Source organism: Columba livia, chromosome Z (assembly GCF_036013475.1).
Source record: "Columba livia isolate bColLiv1 breed racing homer chromosome Z, bColLiv1.pat.W.v2, whole genome shotgun sequence".
NCBI classification, from domain to species: domain Eukaryota; kingdom Metazoa; phylum Chordata; class Aves; order Columbiformes; family Columbidae; genus Columba; species Columba livia.
In genome coordinates this window covers 64258527-64271129 of record NC_088642.1, presented here as the reverse complement: position 1 = coordinate 64271129, position 12603 = coordinate 64258527, and the positions used below count along the sequence as shown (strand labels likewise).

At 36.2% G+C, this 12603-nt stretch overlaps 1 protein-coding gene across 13 annotated transcripts in view; it reads right to left on the bottom strand.

Moving 5' to 3' along the window:
- Window positions 1–12603, bottom strand: part of CCDC171 (coiled-coil domain containing 171) — a 156552-nt gene that overhangs the window by 89964 nt on the left and 53985 nt on the right. For all 13 annotated transcript variants that reach the window (XM_021288814.2, XM_021288812.2, XM_065046161.1 and 10 more), the window contains 5 exons: window positions 11336–11439; window positions 8396–8485; window positions 6324–6524; window positions 4265–4432; window positions 2151–2339 (listed from right to left, as the gene is read on the bottom strand). In XM_021288814.2, the coding sequence (XP_021144489.2) occupies window positions 2151–2339; window positions 4265–4432; window positions 6324–6524; window positions 8396–8485; window positions 11336–11439 (752 nt within the window). The remainder of the gene's footprint in view (window positions 1–2150; window positions 2340–4264; window positions 4433–6323; window positions 6525–8395; window positions 8486–11335; window positions 11440–12603) is intronic.

Below are 12603 nucleotides of genomic sequence, written 5' to 3'. Positions count from 1 at the left end.
AAGTTACAAACAAAAGGATGCATCCTATGATGTATCTTGAGCTTGGTGCAGGACAGCAAAAACCACTCAACTTCCCTTTCCGGCGAGGAACTAACACCTACAAGGGATTAGTTCACTAAACTGCTGTAATTATCAAATGCCTAGAGTTTTGTTGTAGTGCTAGAATAACTGCAATGCGTAATGAGACCATTCAACAAAATCGAGAATGCTGGCAAATCACATTCCATTTCCATCAATTTCCACTGATTATATGTTTCCTATAAAATTTAAAGAATAAAGCCTGTTAAAATAATTAAATTTACTATTGCATTTTGTATCTTTATGTGAACACTGGCACTCAGTAATATGTAGAAGACCCTTTGAAGACATTCCATAACTTGTGGCACATTTTCCCTTGCTTCCTATGGAAATAAAGCTACAACGTTAGTCTGTCTGCATATCTCTGATCCAACAGAGCAGTGATGTTGCAGACAAGTACGGTTAAGAGGCTTGAAATGCAAAATGTAAAAGACAGTCAAGTCTTACAAAAAACAACCATTCAGGATTAGGACAGCCCTAACAGCAGACATCCATGGAATATATGGATCTCAGAAAGGGAAAGGCTTAAACTGGTATTTCCAGGTCCAAAGTCAGTCACAGATTAGAAATCCAGAAGAAATTAGACTGACTGCTTCCCAAATGGACACTGAATGGTAAGAAGGCAAACTAGAACATGTGAAGGAAAAGAAGAGGAGGCAAAATTTTGTTGAATCATCTAAGGGCATACAGACACCGAGCTGCCTTGTACTCCAACACTACATAACCTGTGTTAGAAAACATGCTCAAATGTTTCCAAGGGAAAGCACTTCCCTTTCATACATCCAGTAGTCCTCTACAGCAAGCTGACAGGTGAAGTGTTTTCCAGAAGATGTGCCTAATGCACGCCCCACAAAGGAGAGCCATGTTTTCAGTACATGCTCTGCTTGGGGTCTTCACAAGTCAGCTGAGAAGACTGGCAGGTTCAGCCCATCCCAAAGAACAGCACAGCAGCTCACAGCACCGGTTCTCCCCAACAGGCCAGAGCTCTGAAAGACGTGACTTGGACTTTCTGTGTAGCATCCATGGGAGTTAGAAACCAAAATTGCATAACTCCACTTCTTCTTTAGGAAGGAAAAGTCACTTTTAAAATTATAATTCCTCATTTCATCATTCTTTTTGTTGGCAACTATTTCATAAAAATGAAGGCATAGGATGTTGGGCGAACTCGGTCTGGATTCCACTTACAGCACTCATAGGGGTATCCCTAGCATTGCCAATATCCAATGTGAAATGTAAATGCAAAGTAAAACCTATATACAAGATTTTAGCTTATTCTTGGGAAATTACCATAAATTGCTCTGTCTAAAGAATACTTCATAAATACATTTTTTTGGAGTGCAAAGACTTCCAAGCCCAACATCTGAGTCAAATACAGCATTCTTCTGACGCAATAAGTTTCTGATGGCAGTCACAAATAACAAGGCATATGTTATTTCCTATATTTCACTACACTTTAAACCAAAACACGTGTAAAGGAATGTGACCTGAAAGACAATGCAATGTGGTTGCAGAGTAACACTGAAAATTTTAGATTGCAAGTAACTTTTCTAACAATCAGTGACGACAGTTTTACACTTTTAAAGCACTGCTCACTGTAGTACCTGTATAACAAAGTCCTTTAATCCTGTTGAAATCTGGCACTGTAACCGCTAATTGGTTCTTAGGGTCACAAAGTATATACTTAAATTTATCCCCAGATGACATAACATTACCGTTACTCTACAGAGTCTTTGCAAAGCATGATACTGAAAAAGTAACTGCTGCCCTACATAATTCTTAAAATAAACAATTTCAATCTTACAGCTTTAACATTCTTAAAAAAGAAAAAAAAAAAAAAATCACTACAAACTGCTAGACCTAATTAAGCAATTAATTTCTGGAATGTTTTAATGAAGTCGTTTATTTCTTATTATAAATTAAGTCAATGCTAGCACAGTGTTGGGTTTTTTATTTTAAAGATACATGAAAATTCCCAAACAACCTTAAATTGGTTAGGAGCTTAAACTACTGCAATAATCCATTAAATATTTACAAGAAGAAAAAAAAATAATCAGAACTTCACAGCACCATACCTGTGCCCTTGCATGAACTTCCCCAAGGAGACCTGAGTACTGCTGTTCCAGATCCTTTTTTTGTTTCTGCCAACAGCTTTCCTGTGCTTTCATCTGTTCAGCCATTTTGCTAAAAGCATCTTCTTGGCTCTGCTGAAGCTCCTTCATAGTATCGGATTTGTTCTTGCAAACACATTCTAGGTGAGATATCTGTATGACAAGCATTTAAAAAAATGTTTTACCTCTCAAATCACCTTTTTACTTTAATTGTAGTTTAAGCAACAAGCTATTCCAACATAAAATCAAAATAGTAATTTCTTCGACATATTTATTAAAACTAAGTAAAAGCCTTTCACAACAGATTACTTACTTGAATCTTGCAACAAAACCAAGACATATTTTGGAATAATTTATTTTTCTTGGTTTCAGTTTTGCCATGCTTATACCACACCTTGCAGATATATCTGTTGCCTTCTTTGTTGGAAACCTGAACTGAACGCTTCTCTTTTTTTTTTTTTTTTTTAAAAACAAGTGCATTAAATCTTGTGCTGCTAAGTCAGAAATCTGAGTATAAAAGTAGTCCTTCAGCAGTTTGCAAGGATTGCAAGCAATAATGAAAAAACAGTCCTTAATTTTTTGTTTTATTGGAAAGCCAAGACATTCCATATATTATGAAGTATTACAATAATTTCAGGAAATTTTAGCATACATAATGTTTTTCTCACAAGTAGTTCATTAGTTTATGATGTGTTTTCAACAAGCATGAAGGGATTCACTCCGTGGTTTAACTTTGCAGTTCCCAAGCAAACTAAACGGAGTAATGAATCAAGCTAACAATGACCTCTAAATACACATGCCTGCCCTTTGTTACTAGAGAATACTAGCAAGATGCCTTCCAAACAGACCACACAAAACCACAGAAAAATTTTATCCTCAGAAAGCAGGTACAACACAGGTAACAACGCTGCCCCAAATGCCGGAAAAGCTGGTAAGTACATGAAACGAGCCCTAGAGACCTCACAATCAATCTCGATAACCATACTAAATTAAAAAGCAAGAAACAAAATGGCACAACTCCCCCAAACTGCCAACAATGCTCATTCACTTCCACTCCCTCTCCTCCTTTACATCAAAAGGAAAGCAGAAACGTACACCCAATCTCCGAAATCCAGAATTTATTTTATATGAACCCTCTTCAGTAATTTCCATTGACTACTGGGGTATTTATTAAACGATGGGCAGAGTGAAAACAATTCACTGTAACCAACCCCATCCCTTACTCAAGCCAGAAGAGTAGTCACAATTCCAGCAGCTGAAAAATATCCAAGAGCTTCTCCCTTCTGAAACAGGAACAAAATGTCAGGGAAGCCAAGATCTGGAGTCACTCTCCTAGACTGTAGGACTGGCCTGATCAATGGAGGCAGAACATTAATTGAAATCCTAAAGAGTGGCATATGTTAGTCTGTGGAGCAAGTTTAAGTTATTTTAAAGGGGTCTTTCCTCTCCTAAAAATGCAGAGATTTCTCAGGAGAAAGGTTATGTTAGCTTACTCACACTAAAATAATTCAGAAAAGTACAGCTTCTCCCTTAAACAAATATTGACATGTTTTATAAAAATAATTATTTTCTGTTGCATCTCTGAATATAGATTTCATAATCCAAAAGTTACAATTAAACCAAAAAAACACACTGGAATTTTTTCAGATAGTACCTCTGAATCATAAACATATAATTTAAAGATGATGTTCTGGAGTAAGTGCATTTTGTTTCTGTTTTACGCTAAAATAAAGACTTGCTTTATTAGTGTAAATGACTAAGTTCTTTGAATTGCTTCATCAGTAAGATTAATTTATTTTCTTTTAATTAGGTCCCTGTGGCTAATATTGGCTAGTACTATTAGCATGTCCTGCACAGAAAGTGGAGCTTAGAGACTTCATACAGACTTCAGTCACATTTACATGCCCACAGCAATGGCATCAAACTGAGTTGTAGACAAGCCATAATTAATGGTATTGAATTATTAACGTCCAAATTCTTTTTGAAATAAGATGAATGTCAGTCCTTTTTAATGATACTGTGATGTGGACAAATGTCACTGAATTTAATAGAGGTAGCTGGTGCCTAAGGACACTTACCTTCTCATTAGCCCTGTTGAGGTCTAAGATCAGGGCATCAACATTCTCCTGCAAGACTGCACAAAGCTCAGACCACGAGAATCTATCTAGGATGCCTTCTGGTTGTTTTATAAGCACACAGCCTGCTACCAAACGCTGGTATAAGCTATGGAGGAAGGTTAGCTTCTCCTGAGACAAAAACAAAACAAAATAAAACTGTTGTATCTGAACAGTCCTAGAATCCAAAGAGATGCATCATCTTTGTAGCAATGTGAGCCGTAAAAAACCCACAAAGCTCCTTCTCAAACATTTTCAAAAATGACACCATTAATATTTGCAATCATACATATTAAAGCCAGAGTAAGAAAACAGTTTTTACAAAATTTGTCTAATTTGACATAGTATATAAATAAATAAAGACTAATCCTGCAGTGGTCACAACCATGACCTCATACAGATAAAAACTTCTGTGTTATTAGATACAATTTGATCATCCATGTTAACACTTTAAGGAACATTCAAATTTTACCCACTTCAAATATCTGCGTAGCATGCAGAAAACTGTCTGACTGGCTTGGCAGCACAACATACTGTTTATACAACTATGACTCTAAAGTCTTTGAGAAATGGCTTTTGTGTGGATTATGTATGACTAAAGAGCTAGACAATATAGGATTATAGCTTCATCAGTTAATTTCCATAAGCCATGCTTCATTCATTTATACTCACTTTAGTCAGTAGTACAACAAATTGATGCAAGTTATGAAGTTCAGCAACAATAGCATGCAGCAGAAACTCCAGCCTTTGTCCTTTTAGTATATATATGCAACTTAGCAACTTCAATCAAGACAACAATAGAAAGCTGTACCTCAAAAGCCACAAGAAACAGCTTTTATTCAAAGTTGGTAAACCACCCTAAAGATTCCCATTGTTTCCTAGGGCTCTTGGAAGAGCCTTTACATTAAGAAATTGTGCATGATCAAGATGGGGAACTATGGTTTTTCTGAGCCCTTTCCATTATACTAACATGCATTTTCTCACAATTGTTTCATGGTATTTTAGGCAACAAAAAAAAAATGTAGTTTAGTTTAGTTTGTTTCTAGCAGATGCCCTAATATCTCAAGGAAAATCCAGTGTGCCACCACAACTACATTTTTGCTTGAGCTGTGATAAACGAAGGATGGTAATTATCCATTCAGTGTGAAAAAAGGGATCTCAAGACCCAAAATTAGTTCACACATGTTGAACGCAACCACAGTGTTGTAGACATGCTGACTTTACAATTTAGCCAGGCTTCCAGTTTCTTTTACTTTAATCATTCTCTGATGTGTAAAACAATTCCAGCTGCTTCATGCGGACACTACTTAAATATCAGTCTGCAAAAGGAGTGGAAAGAATGTTTCCTTTTTACTCAGTTGGCATCTGTGTCCAAATTTGTGGAATTAATGAGCTCAATGTGCATGACAACTATGGTAACGAGTATCATTGCTGCTGCTAGTATAGAACTGCTTTATTGGAGGAGGAAAAGCAACAAAATTAACATCAGTAAACAAACATAAGGAGAGAGATAACAGTTCTGAAATAAGACTTCAGGAAGCAATTCCCATATACAGCACACCCCAATGAGCTAACAGGTCACAAATAACAATTTCTAGGTTTTATGACAAGCAGGCAATACTAACTCTGTTCCACATTTACTATTTATCAATTGGTATGTGAATCGGTAATCAACACCACATGATGATGACACTATTGTATGTTCCAATTGTAAAATTTTTTGTTAACTTTCAATTTGAAAGAAATAATTGTTCATCAGGCAAAGATTTTTAAATAAACTCAGTTGTTCAAAAATTCAAAATACTGGAAGGGTTAAGCTCTTAGTTCTGATACAGAAGGAAAGAGAATCAATATGTCCTGAGTTCCTGTAGATATTAAATACATATTTCAAAATACATCTCTTAAAATCCTATTTTGGGGATAAATCTGTTAAGACTAAGAGTAACCATCTGATATATGTAAATGTATAAAGTCGAGATTAAATAAAGCCTCTTTTTGACAGTCATCTTGTCTCTGGTAATACCTCCATATCCTTCTGGTAAGCCCTGGTAAGCTTCTGGATTTCATTTTCAGATTCTGTGGCACGTGCTTTCTCCCTCTCCCAGCATTGCTGTACATTCTGTAGTTCCATCTTTAAAGTTCCTATTAAAGTCCCTCTGTCTGCACACTTAGTGTGCAGATGATTTAACTCTTTATTGGCATCAGCCAGGTTATCCTGAGTTTCCTGTAGAACACAGGCAAGGAACAGAAAGGCTGGTAAGAATTTTACTCTATAAAATGTTGCTTTAGTCCAGTGCTCAGCATGCAAGGAAGCAAATAGTTATACAGTCACAAATGTTCAGAAGACTCCAGGCTCAGCCAACCACATCTTGTCAGTAACAGGATTTCAAAATTGACAATAGTCCTTCTCCACAGCTGGCAACTGAGTTTGCATCTCTGAGAGTTAAAAGCTCCATGATGCAGTCGCTTTCAGAATCCCCTTTACCCCTGCCCTGAGATGCAGAATGCATGGATGTAAGTTATCCTCTGCACAGTGGAGAGCACTCAGAGATAGTGAATAGCGATAGCCAACCTCTGATCTGTTACAGCTGAGTCTGTAGGCAACACAGGCAGCTGTTGGTACCCACTGCATTCTTTATCTGCATGATAAAAAAATGTGAGGACTCTCTTTGGAGGTTTGACCATGATAAGAAATTAATAAACAGAAATGGCCATAAATACAATCATTGTGTTACCAGTACCAAATCTCACAAGGTAAACAACTTAACACACTACCCCTTTTCAGCCAAAAGATGGCTGGGATGGAGTGGACAGATACACATGCTTTCCTCTACTACAAGCACTAGATTTCCAGCACTCCTAAAGTCTGCTAAAGGTCAAACTGAAAGCATTGTTTATTTTTCACAAAATCATAGGTGTTTGTATAGGAAGTAGGATAGAAAAGATGCTACCAAATTCATCAGACATGAAAACTTCTAAATGAAAATACTAAAAGATTAAAGCAATGTTAAATTTCTAACTCAAAGGTTTTCAGACTGGATCTAGTTTTCACTCATATATACAATTTTATTAGCACAAATTTAAAGAGAGAAGACAGTGATGTACTGCCTAAAACCCAGCACCATTGGTGTGTAGCAAACTTAAGTTTTTGCACAGAGACAAGTATCTGTCGCAATAGTTTGCAAAATTGGTAGGTGCCTTACAAAGGTGCTGTAACAGAGGCAGAAGTTTTAAGCCTTCTGAACATAAATTAGTGAACAAAGTTCAGATCAGATGAAAGGAGATCACGTGCAAGTATCAATTAATATGAAGAGTCAATAAGTGTTGCAGAATTATCTGTGATTAAACTGAAACGATAAAGCAGCATATCCCCAGGAAAAAAAACCTGAGAAACACTGGGAGTAGAGACATTCTATTTTGGCAGTAACATGATACACTGCCAGTTGGGAGATTAAGTTTAACCATGACCTCAGGACTTCCTCACTCCCTTGGCCACTGATGTAACCAGACAGGACATTACAGAAGTGGTGTGTCAGCCAAAAACAGAGACAAAAAAAATTCTTGTTCAGAAACTAAAGAAAAGAGATCTCAAGTGTTTTTATGAGCTCCCAGGTACATTTTACTTTAAGAAGTTTTGGGCTGTACACTGTACAACTGTTAAGGATGACCTGATGCTTCATACATTTATAAACTTGTCTGATAAGCACAGACAGAAGAAAAAAAAAAAAACAACAAAGGACAGCTTTAGCAAAATGTGCTTTCATAGGAACAGAGATAATTAAATTCTCTTCTCCTTTTCTTCAGAAAAACAGTTAAGAAAAAAAAAATACTGATGCTGGTTTCAATATAAAACAACACTTTGCAAATTGGTAAATCTATTTCAAATTTTTTCAGAAGTGCAAGCATTTAAATGTTCCGTAATGTAGTCTAGGGTGGTAGACAGAAAAAAGCAGCATGCAAAGGACACTAGTCTGCTCAACAGACTACAATAACATAGCGACTTATATTGATAAGAAAAAAAAGAAGACACCTTAAATCTAGAAAGATACTTTTTGCAGAACTTTCAAATTCCATGTTAAGTTCATGCAGCCATACCTTAAGGTCTTGACTTAAAGCACACCTTTTCTCTTTGGATATCTCAAGTTCCTTTGTCATCTTTTCACACAAAGCCTTCATTTTCCCAAGCTGTGAAAAACACAGAGGACCAACAGGCTTTTACAGAAAGGTTATATAATCACTCAGATATAAAGGAAGAATTGTCTAAATAAATGTAAAAAAACCCACATACACAAAATGTAAACTCCATACAATCTCAATAATGTGCTAATATAAAAAAACACTAAGTAACACTTTTATAATCACTTAAGACAAATAGCATTGACAGAATCCTAAACTGAGTCCACTGTTAACTTTGTCATTGACTCTCAAAATATCTGACAAAAACACAGACTTTAAAATGCATTTGAAAGTGTAAGAAAATTCAGATTATGATCTGGGGAGTGGTTTGAGAGAACAAGTTTTCAAAGTCAGTGGCCATCATCTGCAGAAACTGTACAGCTACAAGTGGGGTGTCTACTTTTTACTGAGTGCTCAACAGCACTCACACACCTGTAAAAACCAGCAACATTCGCAAGATGTATGGTGACTACTGAACTGTTCAAGGTGTTACAAGCAACCAGCTTAAAGGTAGCTCATGAACATAACGTGTACTAGCTTCACTATCCACTTTCAAAAAAAGATGACATCATATCATTATAATCTGTCTCTCTGGTTACCTGCTGATGAGGTTAGCAATACAAATGTCTGAAAGAAAGCATCAAATAGAGATGTGCTGTAGTGCAGGTTACTGTCAGCACTTGAGCATTAAGAAGCATCTTGGAAGTAAAATATTCCATTTACAAAATTTACAGATTACTTTGGAAATGATATTTTTCTTTGATCTAAAATTGGGAGATCTGGCAGAACCCTTAGAAATAATTGCAGTAAATCACAGAATGCTACTGGAGTATTTCCACTCTTGTTGCTGATTTACTAACCTCTCTCTCCTCAAACATATTATAGCCTCTGCACTATGCAGAAAGTCAAAAGCTTGTTATCTGTTGAAAACAAAACACTTACACACCTTTAAATCACACAAATTAACCAGATTGTTTACACTAATGTTTAGCAGAGTGAGTTAAAGGTGACACAGGACTGGTTTACCAGCATATTTCACGTATTTATATAGAGGTATACACATATATTAATAACACCATCAATATGTGGGATCTTGTTGAAAATTTCTCTATAAAAAAGAACCACTACATAATTACTCAAAACTAAACCTTTACTGCTGTGTATTAAAACATCCTAGTTTTATTGCACAGTGCCCTTCATAGTCCCTTTGTGCATTATTGTATTATTAAAAAGTTTTATTACTAAACATACCTAACATATAAAAAGCCAGAAACAGTGTTATCTATGGGGGTGGGGGGTAATCAAGAAGGACAGAGCACTGCCCTTTCTGTGCACCATGAAGGTGCTCGGTGATCTCTGGCTCCGTATGACAACTTCAGGGTCAGTCACATGCAGTCCTACTGGGAAGTCTTGTGGCAGGTCATCAGTTGGTCCTGCTCTGCTTGCGATTTATTTTCCTTGACAGTTCATTCTTCTTTCTGTCAGAATACTCTCTTTGCTTTCTTAGCAGCCACCCCCTTGGTCTCCCCACTGCTGTCTCTGGCACAGTTTCACAACAAAGCACATCACTAAGCCAAAGCCTGCTGAGTCGACTTTTCAACTGTGCTGCCTACCACGTGACATTCCTCCTCCCAAATAACAATTCGCTGTGGGTAATATGTTCCTAGTTACTCTGCAGCTTCCAGACTTGGGTCTCAGAAGAGTTTCATAATGACTATACACATTGGTTCTCTTATCTCACTGGGAGAGACCTAACAGTCTTGCTGTTTACAAAAGTATAATTGTTTCCATGGTCACTTATTTTTGTGCCCGTTGAACAAACTCAAAGGTTTTGCGGGAGATCATTCTTTTCCCAATAAAAGGGGAAAAGCTGAGATGCTTTTCTGCTGTGTTTTTTCTTTTTTTTCCTTTTTTTTATTTTTACCCAAACATTGTGAGTGACTAGCTAGGCTATGCATTTGTCAAAACAAGACAAAACCTAGAAATGAAAAAACAGCACTGGCACTTTTACAATCTTATCACACCTTGCTTTTCTGTATTTACCACTTTTATCCAAAGATAAGCTAATTACAAGTTTTTACAGAAAGATTTAACAGTGCAGTTAACAGCCTTTCAAGTCACAAATTCATAAAACATTTACACCCAAGAGAATTACTTTAATCACATTAGCAATACAAATGAGAAAATAAATGCAAGATTGTGACTTTTCAGTCAGTAAAATAAAAGGCCAGTAAGACTGCATTAAAAACAGTTCATTTTTTTTCAAGGGTAAGACTTCCAAAATTGAAATATTTACATTATTGTCTTAGATACATTAAAGTATCTGTCACAGTCCTATTTTACTTGAAAAGACCTCAAAATAACACCAAAAGAGATTTCGTCATAAACACACTCATCTCAGAAAATGATGCCACTTTTTAAATGTGCATGGGCATGCACATTCACATAACCAGTACCAATGACTGTTGATGCCCAAATGTCACATATTTAGGAATACTGCTGTATACACTGCCCAACTCTTAAATCATCATCTTTTAACTGAAATCCTATATATGAATGGCTTGTTTTCCTGAATGTGTACTGAAAATAATAACCCTAATAGGCTTAATAAGGAAACAAAATGAAATTAAACTAAAAAGAAAAAAAGAAAACATCTCTTCTCCCTGTACCCCCAAACATAAGTGAAACTTCACTGTAGGGCAAGCTTAGAGAAACAGTAGTGACAGAGATTATTTCTTTGGGTATACATGAAGCTGTCAACTCAACATTCCCACTCTTCTGACTTTCTTTACAAGAAAAGCGCATATACTGCTCCAGGCCAAAGACGATACATATAGAGCCAAACAGTGCAAGAGTTACCTCATTAGACATATCTTCCAGCTTGTTCTGGTAAACTGTCAAGGTACACCTCAAAGTCTCAAGGACAGAGCCCCTCGCAGCTTTACCTTTGTCATTACAGGTGCCTGAAGAAAAATACAGAATGAAAATTAAGCCTTAAAGCCACAGAGAGAAAACTACTCACCCTGGATGAGAGGTATTAAAATTAGCTAGGGCTTCAGTGACAATACAAAACACTGAACAGCAGCCTTGTTTGCCACAAGAGATGCAGCTGAATAGCCATACTTTCACAGCAAATACAGCTGAAAGACATTTGTATAAAAGCTCTAATACAAGATAAAGAACTGTAAATTCTGGATTACATTTCTACCTAATGTATTTGGTATGCAGTCTCGCATATAATTTCTACTGTGGTCAAGTCTGTGTCATTCAGTCAGACCAGCCAACTTTAAAACCACACAATAACACACTTTGAAAAATGTTGCCTGAAAGTTAAATATGTTACACTTTTCCTGACATTATTTTGCTGTTGTGACTAAGCATGCATATTATAATGTAGTACTTCATTTACTCAAAGCTTTACCGAGCCAAAGATCACATGGTTATGTTATGCTTGGAGAGGTCTTAAAAACCTTTTAAATTATCTTGAATTTCATTCCAAAGGAAATAATAAAAAAAATTTATTATCTGTCTGCAGAGTCCTACATAATGTTTCAATTATAAATCTTAAAGCTGATATATCCATTATATACACAGTACACTTATTTATTAAACCTTTAGACAGACACTTCTGATGTGGTTGCCTTAATTAGGGACATATGAACAAGTTTGAGCATTCCAAAGCCCATAGTACAATGTGCTAAGAGAGCAAAACAACATTGTATTGATCAAGAGGTCACAAGATGTCAGCTGATATTAAATTTCCAAGAACAAACTATTCATTTTTCTCTGGTGTTACAGCAAATACCAGATTATTGACAGATTCTTCTTCTCAGCATTATTTATATTAGTATGCAGCATTTATAGACTTATTTTGTAACAAATGATAGCATCATCTTTTCCACGAGTCTTGACACGTTCTATAAGCAAAACTAACTTTACCAGCGCTAATACCATCCTTACTTTGAAAAGGCAGTGAAAAAAATCTGTGGAATTTGAATTCTAGAGAGGCTAGACTACCGTAATTCCCACACTACTGATACAGGTGTTTATCACCTCTGAAAAGTCAGCATCACTAAGCAATTTACCTAGGGTGATTCACAAAATCAAATCAGATGTTAAAGTCAAAG